Source organism: Stenella coeruleoalba (assembly GCF_951394435.1).
Source record: "Stenella coeruleoalba genome assembly, chromosome: 13".
In the NCBI taxonomy this organism is placed as follows: domain Eukaryota; kingdom Metazoa; phylum Chordata; class Mammalia; order Artiodactyla; family Delphinidae; genus Stenella; species Stenella coeruleoalba.
In genome coordinates, this window is record NC_137159.1 from 31,805,837 (window position 1) to 31,821,785 (window position 15,949).

The following is a 15,949-nucleotide window of genomic DNA, read 5'->3' on the forward strand; positions in this document are numbered from 1 at the left end:
AGTAAAACTGTCACTGTTTTTGCAGATGACATGATACTATACATAGAAAATCCTAAAGATGCCACCAGAAAACTACTAGAGCTTTACAGTGAATTCGGTAAAGTTGCAGGATACAAAATTAATATACAGAAACCTGTTGCATTTCTATACACTAACAATGAACTATCAGAAAGAGAAATTAAGGAAATAATTCCATTTACCATCGCTTCAAAAAGAATAAGATGCCTAGGAATAAATATACCTAAGGAGTTACAGGACCTGTACTTTGAAAACTATAAGACACTGATGAAAGAAATTGAAGACAACGCAGATAGAAACATACTGTATTCTTGGATTGGAAGAATTAATATTGTTAAATGAACATACTATCCAAGGCAATCTACAGATTCAGTGTAATTCCTATCAAAATACCAATGCCATTTTTACAGAACTAGAGCAAGTAATTTTAAAATCTGTATGGAAACACAAAAGGACTCCAATATCCAAAATAATCTTGAGAAAGAAGAACAGAGCTGGAGGAATCATGCTCCCTGACTTCAGACTGTACTACAAAGCTATAGTAGTCAAAACAGTATGGTGGTGGTACAAAAACATACACATAGAATAATGGAACAGAATAGAGAGCCAAGAAATAAACCCATGCACTTATGTTCAATTAATCTATGACAAAGGAAGCAAGAATATACAGTGGAGAAAAGTCAATCTCTTCAATAAGTGGTACTGGGAAAACTGGACAGCTACATGTAAAAGAATGAAATTAGAACGTTCTCTAACAACACGTATAAAACTACACTCAAAGTGGGTTAAAGACCTGAATGTAAGACTGGAAATCATAAAACTTCTAGAAACAAACATAGGCAGAATACTCTTTGACCTAAATCGCCACACTGTATTTTTGGATCCTTCTCCTAGAGTAATGGAAACAAAAGCAAAAATAAACAAATTGGACCTAATTAAACTTAAAAGCTTTTGCACAGCAAAGGAAACCATCAGCAAAACAAAAGACAACCTACTGAATGGGAAAAATATTTGCAAATGATATGACCAATAAGGGGTTAATATTTAAAATATATAAACAACTCATACAACTCAACATCAAATAAACAACTGAAGACCTGAATACAAAATTGGCCGAAGACCCAAATAGACATTTCTCCAAAGAGTACATGTAGATGGCCAGCAAGCACATGAAAAGATGCTCAACATCGCTAATCATCAGAAAAATGCAAATCAAAACCACAACGAGATACCACCTCACACTTATCAGAATGGCTATCATGAAAAAGAACACAAATAACAAATGTTGACAAGGATACGGAGAAAAGAGAACTCTCATACGCTTTTGGTGGGAATGTAAATTGATACAGCCACTGTGGAAAACAGTATGGAGAATTTTCAAAAACTAAAAATAGAATTATCATATGATCCAGCAATTTCAGTTCTCAGTGTATATCTGAAGAAAATAAAAACACTAATTTGAAAAGATACACGCACCCCAATGTTCATAGCAGCATTATTTACAATTGCCATGATATGGAAGCAACCTAAGTGTCTACCAACAGATGACTGGATAAAGAAGATGTGGTATTTATATATAATATCACACAATGGGCTACTACTCAGCCATAAAAAAAAATGAAGTTTTGCCATTTGCAGCAACAGGGATGGACCTGGAGGGCACTATGCTGAGTGAAATAAGTCAGGCAGAGAGAGACAAATACTGTGTGATGTCACTTACATGTAGAATCTAAAAAATACAACAAACTAGTGACTATAACAGAAAAGAAACAGAGTCACAGGTACAGAGAACAAACTAGTGGTTACCAGTGGGGAGAGGGAAGAGGGGTGTGGCAGTAGTATAGGGGGAGAGGATGAAGAGGTACAAACTATTGTGTGTAAAATATGCTACAAGGTAAAACATGGGGAATATAGCCAGTATTTTATAATAACTATAAATCGAGTATAACCTTTAAAAATTGTGAATCACTTTATTGTACACCTGTAAATTATATAATATTATACATCAATTATACTTAAATAAAAATTTTTTTTAAATATACAAAAAGTTTTCTCTATAAACCGACAGTGACTACTTAGAAAAGTACGGGGGGTGTGTGTTTGGAGGGGGGGGAATTCTATTTTTCAATAGCTATAAAAAATACTTAAAAATAAGTCTACCAAGAAATGTGTAAGATATCCATAAATATTTGTCAAATAAATGAAAACTATATAACTCTTTAGACTTTAAAATTCCTAACAAATTTATAGAAATATGATGTTTCTGGATGGGAATATTGTTTTATAAATAAAATGACAAATCTGGGACAGAATCTATAGTCCTGCAACATAGCTCTAGTGTATCAAATAGCTTAGGCTACAGGAAATGTCTCAAACTTGACATTTGAGAGATAGGGTGGGGCGAAATGGAGGGAAAATTGTGTATTTATAAAAATAAAAACAACTTAACATCTTGCACTAAAATTAATTTCAGATGAATAAAAATGTAAAGAAAAAAGTGAAAAGGGACAATGGAAACAACAGAATTAAGAAAATTTAATAATGCTTAACTGATGTTAGGATGGAAGGACTATTTAAGCTTCAAAGCATGACATAAAGTTAAAAAATTAAAACTTCTGTGTGAATAAACACCATTGTAAAAGGTTAACCTAAACTGGGAAAATGTATTTGAAATGTAACAATAGAGACCTTTTTAAGACCAACTGAAAAGAAAACAAACCCAAGTCAAAAAACGAGTGAAGAATAATGAAATTAACTTTCAAAAGAGAAAACATAAATGGCTAACAAATATGAAAAATAATGTTAATTTTTTGGATTCAAGATATGTATGGTGAAGTAGTCATAAGAGTACATTTGTCCAGCAGTCTAATGGTAAAAATTCGTTAATAGGGTAGTTCTCAATATTGCAAAGAATGTGGTAAAATAGGCATATCTCACACTCATATGTTGCTAACAGGAATCAAAATGGGCTTGGCAGTGAGACCGCAAGTTTTCAAATATTTACATTCTGTAGCCTCCGAAAATAAATGTCTGTTAGTTCAAATTTTCATTAATGAAAAGTTTGTTTTGAGCCTGTATGTCAGGCATTATGCTGAATGCTTTACATTTGTTTCATTTAATTCTCATGATTATCTTGTAAGTATTATGTATCTTTAAGAGGTAGACCATCTGAGACCCAAAAGGGAAAAAACTGCTCAAGGTTATTACACACTAGTAAACAAGATAGAAAGCATTCTGTCTTGGGAAAGTGCTTGTGATGTTAATTAAGAATAAACACATGGGCTTCCCTTGTGGCTCAGTGGTTAAGAATCCGCCTGCCAATGCAGGGGACACGGGTTTGATCCCTGGTCCGGGAAGATCCCACATGCCGCGGAGCAACTAAGCCCATGCACCACAACTACTGAGCCTGCGCTCTAGAGCCTGCAAGCCACAACTACTGAGCCCATGTGCCACAGCTACTGAAGCCTGTGTGCCGCAACTACTGAAGGCTGTGCACCTAGAGGCTATGCTCCGCAACAAGAGAAGCCACCTCAGTGAGAAGCCCGTGCACTGCAACAAAGAGTAGCCCCTGCTCGCCACAACTAAAGAAAGCCCGTGCACAGCAATGAAGACGCAACACAGCCAAAATTAAGTAAATTAATTAATTGGTTAATGGAAAAAAAAAAAAAGAATGAACGCACTTGGGGAATCCCCTGGTGGTCCAGTGGTTAGGACTCCTTGCTCCCATTCCAGGGGGCATGGGTTTGATCCCTGGTTGGGCAACTAAGATCCTGCAAGCCATGTAGCGTGGCCAAACATAAAATTAAATTAAAATAGAATAAAAAAAGAATAGCACAACTTATAAAATTACACCTACTAATAATTTTCTTAACAATATAAAGGAAAAAAATAGTAAAAATCGAAAGTAATTACTCACAGTGTTATTAATAATATGTTATTAATGTAATTATTCCTACTAATAAGATTGAGGCTTATTCTTATTTCTATTTACTTTTCTACAGTTGAACTTTAAAAAAATTTTTAGCCAAAATTAAAAAAAAAAAGTAGTAAGAACAGGCAATAGACAAAAGTGAAAAATAAAAGAGAAAATTTTTTAAAAATCCAACAAAACCAGTGCACGTACATTAAGGAGAGGCTTTTAAACCCTTATTTTTGATTTACATTCAAAGCTTATTTGGTTATGCACATACAGATTTACTCTCTACTTACCTTCCTTTGGTTCATTTCTCTTCCTTTCTTGAGGGTACTGTATTAGGGATTTCATAAGCATCCACTGCATTATAAGGAACTTATATTTGGTATTTGGAAATAAAGGTTAAGTTATTTGCTCAAATTCGGAAAAGGAGAACAGTGGTAGATTTCCTAAATACTGGTTTACTTTGCTGCTACTAATGCTGTTTTTAAAAAAATATGCACTTAAACCAGTGGGAATTTTTTTGTTTATTTTCATCTTTTTAAATTAAAAATTCCAGCTTCTTAAAATACAACTGCAACTAATTCTTCTGCTTTTTTGTGGTATTTCAGGCATACACAAGCCAGTTTGTATCCCTTGTGATGTTTGCTCTTATGATGTGTGATGACAGGATCTCCATGCAAGAGAGACGCAAAGAGATCATGCTTGGATTGAAGCGGCTGCCTGGTATGAAGATACTCACACACTCTACTTGTTGTCTAAGGGAGTGGGAAATAAATGGGTGAAGCTGTGGCTTGTACCTATTTAGTCAGCAAGATCTTTTTACTTTACACCTGTGCGTTTAAAAACCCCACAGTGATAGCACAGAAGATTAGAAACGTTGGTCTTTTATTGGTTGCTACCCATATGTTATTATTATTATTATTATATTGGTTTAGTTTATTGTCCTCTTTTCATAGATTTTGCTAATATTACTTCTTAACAGATTTAATTAAGGAAGTTTTGAGCATGGATGATGAAATTCAGAAACTGGCAACAGAACTTTATCACCAGAAGTCAGTCTTGATAATGGGACGTGGCTATCATTATGCTACTTGTCTTGAAGGGGCCCTAGTAAGTCTTCTCACTTACAATTTCAGAATGTTGACTTATGGACCTGGCACATAGCCATACTTTTATTTATTTATTTATTTTTAAAAATTTATTTATTTTTGGCTGCATTGGGTCCTCATTGCTGCATGCGGGCTTTCTCTAGTTGTGGCGAGCGGGGGCTACTCTTCGTTGTGGTGCATAGGTTTCTTATGGTGGTGGCTTCTCTTGTTGCGGAGTATGGGCTCTAGGGTGCGCGGGCTTCAGTAGTTGTGGCACACTGCTTCCGTAGTTGTGGCATGTGAGCTCTACAGCACAGGCTCAGTAGTTGTGGCACACGGGCTTAGTTGCTCCACGGCATGTGGGATCTTCCTGGACCAGGGCTCGAACCCGTGTCCCCTGCATTGGCGGGCGGATTCTTAACTACTGCACCACCAGGGAAGTCCCAGTCATACTTTCAGACTGAATGAAATAGGTAGAAGTTTTACAGAAGTGCCTATATATTTATGCATTCTGATTTGTTTACCTTGAGGTATAACAAAGTATAACAGAATACTTAATTCAAAAGTGAAAATCAAGAAGAGTACATTTTAGCATGATACTGTGGGTTTAGCAAGGAACTTGGGTTATTTTTTTGTCCAAATATGAATAAAATAAATATTAAGTTCTCTAGGTGTGAGATTTAATTGAGGTCAAATATGAAGCAATTGGGAGATCAGTTACAAAGAAATATGAGTACATTCATGATAGTCTAAACTCTTCAAAAAGTCCTTATGGACTTCCAGATAGTTGTTGACATTATATTTAGAAATAACGATCAGTTAACCTGTTAGCTATATTTGCACATCAGTGATCCTTTAATACTTTTGGATAAATAGACAGGGACTTCAGACATCAGATGTCTTGTGTAATATTTAAAGAATGGGTTTTTGAAAAACAGACTGAAGACTAATCTAGTTTCTTCCTATTAGAAAATCAAAGAAATCACTTACATGCACTCTGAAGGTATCCTTGCTGGTGAGTTGAAACATGGCCCTCTAGCTTTGGTGGATAAGTTGATGCCTGTCATCATGATCATCATGAGAGATCACACCTATGCCAAGTGTCAGAATGCTCTTCAGCAGGTGGTTGCTAGGCAGGTAAGTCAGGAGCTGCTGTGAGGACACCTTGGGGGGTTAAGAGTTGGGTCACTAAAGCTTATTTGAATTTTATGACATTTAAAGTGATAGACCAGTACCCATCAGGTGGCTTACAAAACATGCTTAGGTTTCCACGTGAGTAATCTGAGATACTCAGGAGTTTTGACAGGACCTAGCTCATAGTTCTCATAATACCAGAACCAAGATCAAAAATGAGGTCTTGGTCTCCAAGTCCTGTCTTCTTCAATTAGTGTATGCTGTTCTCTTTTAATTTAATATTCTTAAATGTGTATTTTAGGAGAAACTAGATTTTACATGAATATTACTGGTGCTGTGCTTAATTGAGTTTTCTTCAGATCATTTGGCTTTGTATGTAAATTTCCAAAGATGTTAATCTCTAGTCACAATGTAGTGGTTACAGACTTGGGCTTTGAAGGCAGGTAGTCCTAGAATTAAGTACCAAGCCCGGTATTTCTTAGTTGTGTGAGTTTAAGAAAGCACTGAATCTTACAAAGCTTCTGTTTCCTTGACTGTGAGTGAGACTTACCACACGGGATTGTGAGTTTAAATAAGCCTATGTCAGTGAGGCCACGTGTGAATCGTGCCGTGCAAAATTTGCACGCTCATGTGTTACAGCCCTGCTTTTGCTTAACCAGTGATTGCGAGTGTGATTTCTTTCCCAGGGACGGCCAGTGGTGATCTGTGATAAGGAAGACACTGAGACCATTAAGAACACAAAAAGAACAATCAAGGTGCCACACTCAGTGGACTGCCTGCAGGGCATTCTCAGCGTGATCCCCTTACAGTTGCTGGCCTTCCACCTGGCTGTGCTGAGAGGCTATGATGTAAGTGGTGGACCGCTTTGGTCTGGCTTTTCACCCTGGTACATTTTGATAGTTTCCTTCTAAATTTTTAGCAATAGAATTTGCGAATTCCCTCATACATATCTCTGTCACTTGTTATATTTCCATGGCCCAATGTGTAGGTTATATCCTAACATTTTCATACCCATGGACTTGAAGGAAACTTGGACGTCACCTCCATGACTAGAGATTACCTGTTTTCTTTCTGTGTTTCTTAATGAGGTAGCTATTGGAAATCCTTTCTTTGGGACTTTCTCACACACTGTAGGACTCTCAGCATTCCTGGTCCCTCATTCATTGTGACAACCAAAGTGACAATCAAAACATCTGCTCTTATACGTTTCTAGTGTCCCCTGAGAGGGATGCCACCTCATAGAGGACCACAGGAGTTTTTCATGTGCCGAACTGGCTCCTTTGGAATTCTTTTTCCTGATTTCAAGTCTTTTAAAGTTATATTACTATATTTTCTAATCTAATTCTTTGTAGTCTATAGTAAAGATGGTTAATGAGCATGTTTTCTGTTTTCTGTTTTTTATAATCAAAAATAATTTGCTTATAGCCATTTACCCACCCCCCCCCAATATCTGTATAATCTCTCAAAAATTGCTGGGTTTTTTTTTTTGCAGGTTGATTTCCCGCGGAATCTAGCCAAATCTGTAACCGTAGAATAAGGAACATCTGAAACTGGGCAATTAAGCAACACAAGACACCTTTTGTATTTAAAACCTTGATTTAAAATATCACCCCCTAAGCCTTTTGTAGTAAATCCTTATTTATATATCAGTTATAATTATTCCATTCAATTTGTGATTTTTGTGAAATTACCTCATATTTTCCCAGTAATTTGTGAGGGAGTTTGAATAATGGAATCTATATTGGTATTGGTGTCAGAAAGAGATTTAGCTCTCATTTTCATTAAGGATGCTGAGTGTTGGATTTCCGGTCCCTCCACTTCAATCTGAGAGGCGGCCAGTGAAAGAGTAGTGCATTTAATTGGAATATTTAAAGCCAACAGCAATGTACTTGGACATTTAATTCAGTTATAAAGAGAAGATGCTGTGATTTATTTGGAAATTTGTTTGTTATTTTGTTTTTAAATCAAACTGTAAATCTTAAAAACTGAAAACTTTTCTTTGTGGGATTTCTAGTTGTTAACCTTAGTCTCTCAAACTTATTGCCTGTTATCTGTATGTCAAGGTATCTTAGGAAGATAAATAGTATAGTAGTGTGTTGGTTTTCTCCAGCCCTTGATAGAAAATACTTGCACAATTTCATAGCACAAACTTTAAATTTGAGCTGCTTTGTACAATTGACAATATGATTTTAAGTTTGAAGATGGGATACGTACATGTTGTATATCCTACTCCTTGTTTTTTCATGTCCTGAAAGTGGTTTTTAATTTCCTCATATCTGTAGTTTTTTTTTTTTAATTACTGCTGAATGACATTTTATCTTATTCTTTGAAATCACCACACAGAGTTGCTATCAAATGTCTCAATACCAATATATTCAGAATTCTCTTCAACTTTGTCCCAGAGAAGAATTACCTGCAGTTAATTTTAACTTCTCTCACTGCCTTGTTGCATCAAACTGGTAGTACCTTTGTGCCAATTTGGAAGCTCCTTGCAGTTGTTTGGAAGATTTACAAGTCTTTTGACTAATCATTTGACTCTAAATGTATACGATGGGCTAGAATTAGAAAAAGCTATATGCTTTACACTGATATTAATGAAGGATTATATAAAATTTAGTATTACTTTCTAGGAATTTTTCTCTCTGTATATTCTGTTCTACCCCTGAAAAATATTTAGGAATGAAGAAGATATAAATAATACTGAGGTGCCTTCAGCTAGCTAGTGTCAGAAATGGAAACTTACAATTTAGATTTAAAATTTTAAAGTGGAATATTAGCTTGACACCCAAAAAGTTGTAATAATTTCTTCACGGAGCTTTTTTGGCCACACCTTGGGCGTTACAGGATAGTGTGTTTATGTTTTGGTTAAGTCCTTCTCTTTCTAAAGTTTTCACTTTTAAATTGTGAAGGTAAGATATTTAGTATAATTAAGTAAGCTCAGTCTTTTCCTTTTTCTGTGTTTGAACTTCTTGATGAGGTTACGATTTTCTAGTAGCTATTGGAAGAGAAGCATAGAATTTTGCCTTGTGTTAGGGTTAGAGAAAGAATTGGCATATTTTGAGGTAATTCAGAAGGACTCTTAGATTAAGACTAGAAACCTGTTTAAAATGAAATAGGATTACTGTTCACATCTATATAGCTACTATAGCTATATTTATCTATTTTAATTGTTTCTAATATTACTTTGTGTAGGCCTGCTAGTTTTAGTATGTGTGTAGTATCATTCTTATGTTATATTAGCATTTTATGCACATGATTTATATGGATTTGTAACATTTCCAAAGTTCAGATTAGCTTTCTAAGTGAAACTGATATGTGAAATCAATCATTAATTTTCAGTCTCTGTTTCCTCTCCCTCTCCGTGTGTGCGTGTTTGGTGTGTCTGTCTGTCTTTCTCTAGCTCTCAAGCACACATATACACTTCAGGCTAGGGTAAGTTCTAAACCAAATCTCAAAAACTAATAGTGAGAAAATAAAAAGTGGTATTTTCCAAACAAACGTGGCTTCCATTCCCTACCCCTTCTTCTTGCTCCCTACCCTGTTTAGCGTAGTGATGTTTAGGTGCTTTTATGAATTATGAACACAAAAAATACTGTAATGAGGCAAACTGCTAATAAGTGCGGATGCTCAGTTAAAACCAGTATAATACAGGATAAGAAAATCTGATTTTTCCAGAAAGATATTCTACAAAAGGAGTCCTTTCTGTCAAAATTCTTTCTTGTAGTACATTTAAAATTTAAATTCACTCATGTATAACTTAGAGTTCCTTACCGCAGGTCATGAGCCCTTTGTAGGCCAGAGGTCACGTTAGCATCTAACACATGGCCAAGTACATGATTGTAACTTTGGCATCAGTCAGCTTTTCTGTCTTTTTAAATCACCTATGCCATAGGAATAGATGGTAGGAGGAAAGTTAATGTTAACTGTTTTTAGTTTGTTATAACTCTGTCAACACCCTATTATGGGAAAGTCACTGTGCTAGAAACTGAAAAATACATCCTGTTTAAAGCAAAGTCCACTTGTCCCCAGATGGACTCATCACTCGTGGAGACTAGGATCATTGGAAGGCACAGGGTGAGAGAGTAGAAAAATGAAGTTGAGCTGTTAAATGTTGTGAGTGGATTTGTTCACTTAAATCATGGTCCAAGTTTTGGTGCATATAATGTTCCTAAGAGGTGAAGTGCATTTTGTAGAGTAAGCTGTTATCACAGGCGGTAGATCCATGTGTCTGTGGTCCTCTAAGGAACAGCAGTCATTAGATTCAAAGGTGAAAACAGTCAAGCATCACAACTAAAAGGGAACTGACACAGTGTGATGTGCAGATGGGGCTGTCAGAGTGCTAATAAAGATTTTCTCTCTTAGGTTCCTAGGAAATTGTTTCCGAGATGACATTGTCTTATCCTTTTGAATACAGGTCTCTTGACCTGAGTTAATTATGAGGATGAGAGGAAAAGAGCCCCTTTTTAGCTCCTTGGTAGCATTCCTTTGACACATTTCTATAACTCTTCAAAGAAGGAAAACCAGCTGAAATGTTTGCTTTAACAAACATATTTTAAGAAGTCCTTTGGGATCAGTTTCCTCTCTCTCTCTCTTTTTTTTTAAATTAGGATATATACTATAGCAATAAAAGGGAACGACTCATGTTAATTACTTATTGTATGCTACAACTTAAGTGATTTTTCTAAAAAGCACAATGTCGTTGAAAATATTTATTTAAAAAGAATTCAGAGCTCACATTGAATTTGTGAAGGCCAAAGAAATTGAAGGGAATGGTAAAGAAAGATAAAGAAGTCTTATATCCACATATTTAGTAGATGTTGTATACCAGAATACCAGGTGGTGTTCTACCTGCGAAAACATGTTTCAGATTACTTTCTTTGTTTTTAGTGTTAGAGCCTCAGGTTTAAAAGTTTTAACAATTAAATCATTTTCCCCCCACAATATTTAAAGATTGTTAATCTATCAGTATTTCCCTAGCTTGATGAATTTAACTGTATCTTTAGATCTGTGACATGATAACCAGTAGGAATGGTAATATTAGCTTTGAACCAATAGTATCCAGGGTTAAAATAAAAATCATAGTTAACTAGCAAAACCGTAAAGTTATGCCATATTAACTTGTGAGTCTGTAATAGCTTGATATCCATGTTACGGAATATGCCATAAATAACGGCTAACGAGAACTTCTTAGGAAATTCTCAAATTACCTTTCTTACTACACTAGTTTTTAGAATGAATATAGAAGTGATCCTGTTAGCTTTTTAAAACTGTTCTGCAGTTAATTTTTAGTTTTTGCTTAAATAAAACTTTCAGTATTTGTTTAAATTATATTTCTTGTGAGCTAGAAATTTTAGAATCATCCTGCCTTTGTTTCAGTTTTCTGTTCTTCAAGATGAATGTTTAGTTTACTGAGCCAGTTGGTCATTTCTTCCTCATGTCTTCTGAGTCCAGTGACTATAATTCTGAACTGTGAATAAGTTACCAAAAACTTGCTGAGAATTGCATTTTGAAGCAATTTGCCAATATTTGAAGTGTATACATGTTTGTCATTGTGTTAAAGATTATATTGTACTAAGAATGTAGCCAATGTTTACTTTAATTGTTGGTAAACATTTTTGATGCTAAAAGTTTATTCATTACTGTTGCTTTTAAAAAGAAGAAATATTACATAAATATATTTAAAAGTCACGTCTTCACTCCAACTTCCCAATTATTTAAAAAGGATTGTTAGATAAAACAAAGGCTCTACTTTTTCTGATGTTATACTCTGTAAATATTATACTTTCTCAAGTCTTTTAGAACTTTTTGTGACACTATGTTGTTTTTAGCAAATTTACTAAAATTTGGGTGTATGCAGTGATCAGCAACTTTGTTTAAGTGAATTGATAGTTGCAAAAGAAGGATATTTAAGATGGGTGAATAGCAAGTACAGCATATACTCCAAATCTAAAGTTTCTGTAGTATCTGGCAATCTCTTAATCATTGAACAAAGAGTCCTTTTACAGGATCCTTTTATAAACAGCAAGCTAAAATCTCTATGCCTAGTGCTTACAGCACTTGCTGTGTTTTGCAGGAGACAGAGTTATGCCAGGGTGGTTTGAATGAATAGATGTGCTGTGTTGCCTTCCCATAGAATTGAGCCCAATCTCTCCTCTCTCTTTCACCCTGTGTTGCTCTGCAGCAAAGCCCAGATCCACACCAGCATGGATCATTTTTTCCACAGGCCACATTTTTTTACATAAAATTTAGCTTTACTCCTAGTGAAAGGTTTTCTTCAGATTCTCTTCAGTTCACTATCAGTAAGTATTTACCGAGTGCATATTAAAGGCCAAGAAATAATCTCCCTAAAAATTAAGAGGCCACTTTTCATTGAAGTGGATTTGAGGAAAAATAAGTTCTTTAATTTTTTGGGTGAAGGAAAGAAGTCCTTAAGTTTCTCCCATTAATCTGAGGTTAAGTTCTATCTAATTAAAAAAAAATGATGTAGAAGCTTTATTAGTTTAACAAGCATCCTGGAGATAAAAAGTAATCTTGTAGGGCTTCCCTGGTGGCGCAGTGGTTGAGAGTCTGCCTGCCGATGCAGGGCACACGGGTTCGTGCCCCGGTCCGGGAAGATCCCACATGCTGCGGAGCGGCTGGGCCGGTGAGCCATGGCCGCTGAGCCTGCGCGTCCAGAGCCTGTGCTCCTCAACGGGAGAGGCCACAACAGTGAGAGGCCCGCGTACCGCAAAAAAAAAAAAAAAAAAGTAATCTTGTAATAATATACAGAGAAGTTGCCAGGTTATAGGTCATTTAACCAGCTGACCCCTCCCCAGGAAGTGTATATGTAATAAGATAAATTTATTATTCTCTTTTTGGTTAGCATGTACACAAGAGATTATTTCCAAGGTTGAAAAGACTATTTGTGAACTTCATATTAACATGATTCATTGACTCAAAACGCCAAGGTTGGGCTTCCCTGGTGGCGCAGTGGTTGAGAGTCCGCCTGCCGATGCAGGGGACACGGGTTCGTGCCCCGGTCTGGGAGGATCCCACATGCCGCGGAGCGGCTGGGCCCGTGAGCCATGGCCGCTGAGCCTGTGCGTCCAGAGCCTGTGCTCTGCAACGAGAGAGGCCACAGCAGTGAGAGGCCCACGTACCGCAAAAAAAAAAAAAAAAAATGCCTAGGTTCACACATGTATTTCTTATAGAGAATGCTGTTATGTAGCCATATTTCCTTTTTCATATTTCAAAAAATTTTTGATATGGAATATGGATGTGTAATTGAAAATATGGAATAAAAAACAGAGCTTGTAAACAGTTGGAGAAGTGCACTCTGGATAGAATTATAGTTATTTCCTTCCCATTCATTTATCAATCTGCCTTTGTATATGTTTATATAAAATTAAAAAGACTTTATGCCTATTAGAATGAAAGCAATTGGCATGTTTTCATATGCTCTTAATTTCTGCAGTTTAGCGACCGATTGCATTATTTCTAACAATGCGAATAAGGTACATTGTGGAACTCACAGCTATTGCACACCCAGGGGATATTTAGAGGTTAATTTTTGCCTCCATCACTTAGCTCTGTATGCTTTGAAATGGAGATAAATATGGTGAGGTCTTAGAAGGAAAATGGCCAGAATTCCCAAAGCCTGGAATATAGGTAAATACTCATTGAGAGTTCTAGATGAACTATACCTAAAAGGCAAATGATCACTTGTTCTTAACTAATATATTCTTACTTTGTGAGACCCAAAGGTTGATATCCATTAGTTTTAGATTGTCGTGCAATAGCCAGGGTGCAAAGGTCTAGATGTGTCAGGATCACTACAGTTTGTTTCTGCCAACGGCCCCTTTCAGGTGACACTGTTGTTGGCATTAAGAAAAGCCAGTGTGGCATCAGTCAAGGATGTTTTACTATGGCAAGTTCAATGTGAGACGGACTCGTTAGAAAGCTTTGTCTTCAAATAATGCCCCTAACTGGGATGGAAAATAGTCTGAGACGATAAAGACTTTCAGTTTCTAGGTAATCAAAATTGCATTAAATTCAGGTTTCTTTCTGTTAGACTTGAATGTATCTAGCCAGTGTGATTTATGGGGACTTCTGGTGGTTGTTGTTTTTTCCTATTTACTTTGTACATAGAGTTGTTTTGAAATATTGAGCACATTTGCTTTGAATTTTATCTCTTGCTTTCTGTTTTGTATTTGTCGTTTGAATAAAATTATAAACCCAATATTGATTTTATTCTTAATTCACTTTTACTGCTGCTATGGAGAAACCTAGGAACTGTGGGAGATCTTCGTAGGATTTCTGTCTTATGTTCTTGGTTATTAACTTGGAATCATGTGTCACTGAAGTTCAAAGCATTTCTTTCTTTGAAAGAAACCAAAAATTAATTTTAAAACTTCTTCATATAGGTAGTCTTTTTCTGTGCTTTAAGTGAAGTGGAAAAATATACTGGCCTCTGAGCGCAGAATTCACTTTACTGACACAACGTTAGTAACTTAAGTACTTTGAGTTGTTTTCTTAGGAGAGACAGATTTATATCAATTTATTTGCAAATTCCTGGTTGTTCCTGTGACAGAACACAGGAATGAAGGGCAGTGACTGAGATTCCCCAAGATAGAGAAAAGTTAGCTGCCTTACAGACACATTGGTCTCTTCAATTTGACCTTCCCAAAGTGTGATGCTCTTAAGTTAATGGTTCTCGACTCCTTTGGGCTTAATATGCTGAAATGAAGTAAGGGCAGCTCTGAGAATGTTGACAATCACCCTATCAGAAGATAGGGCTGATTTTTAATGTTATTTTTAAAATTAAAGAATCTATAATGGCTTGGCTTTTGCTCAAATAGGATGCCTCAAAATTTAATCATTATTTAAATAGATATTCTCTTCACAAAAATTTAACAGCCAAGTCTTGCTTTTCTTGTCAATCTTAACCTTGTGCTGTCCAGTGTACTGGGTACACCAGGTACACAGATCATATGAAACGGGACCCATGGACAGATGAACTCAGCGTAAACAACATATATCTCTGTGTGCCTGCCATAGCAGTTGCTTAATAAAATACTTGCTGACCTAAGTTATAGTCTAAGTAGCATTTTTTTCCCCTTATTTTTTCTTTCAGTGCCTTTACTTGCTGAGTTAGAGTTTGGTCAAGAAATTGTAAATCACTACTGGCATTTCCAGTAGGAAAGGATTTAATAGGGAGAATTGGGTTTACACAGCCGTTAATTCTGGGAAATGCAGATCAGGGAGGGCACTGTGAAATCTGCCAGTGTAGGAATTGCAGCGAGCTACTGTCGGTGATCTCAGCTGTCCAAAGCATCGGGGTGGATGATTGTCAGGAAGATATTGGTGAGTCCCACATCAGCTATCTGATGCCCATTAGTCTGTTTGCAGTTGCCACTAGAGAATAGTATTTTTACTTCTCTTTTCCCTTCCAAATTGTGCGCAAATGGCTCTCATTGGTGAAATCTAATTGTATCTCTGTGTACAGGTATCCAGTAGAGGGGAGAATTTAGAAGGGTGAGGATAGTACAGAATATTGAACAGATGTTGTCCATCACAGTTCACCCTTTGGAATACACAGCATCTATACTTACCTTTGTATCCATGTTTAAATTTCCAAAGAAGAACAAAAAGAATATCATGATTCTGCCTGATACACAGCAACTATCCCTGTTGAAACAAAGATGCAGTCACCTTCCCAAGAAAAGGAGATACATTTCATGAATTTCTCTATCCATCTCTGTGTGATGTTTATTCCTCTTCCTTAAAAACAATCCCCCTTGTTATGAAAGTCTTA

The 15,949-nt window shown here is 36.1% G+C and overlaps 1 protein-coding gene across 1 annotated transcript in view; it reads left to right on the top strand.

Moving 5' to 3' along the window:
* Positions 1-14,374, top strand: part of GFPT1 (glutamine--fructose-6-phosphate transaminase 1) — a 72,118-nt gene extending 57,744 nt beyond the window's left edge. Inside the window, exons 15-19 of the mRNA XM_079940434.1 lie at positions 4,543-4,657; positions 4,917-5,044; positions 5,992-6,159; positions 6,843-7,004; positions 7,649-14,374. Coding sequence (XP_079796560.1) covers positions 4,543-4,657; positions 4,917-5,044; positions 5,992-6,159; positions 6,843-7,004; positions 7,649-7,693 — 618 coding nt within the window. The 3' untranslated portion in view covers positions 7,694-14,374. The remainder of the gene's footprint in view (positions 1-4,542; positions 4,658-4,916; positions 5,045-5,991; positions 6,160-6,842; positions 7,005-7,648) is intronic.
* Positions 14,375-15,949: the final 1,575 nt, after the last annotated feature.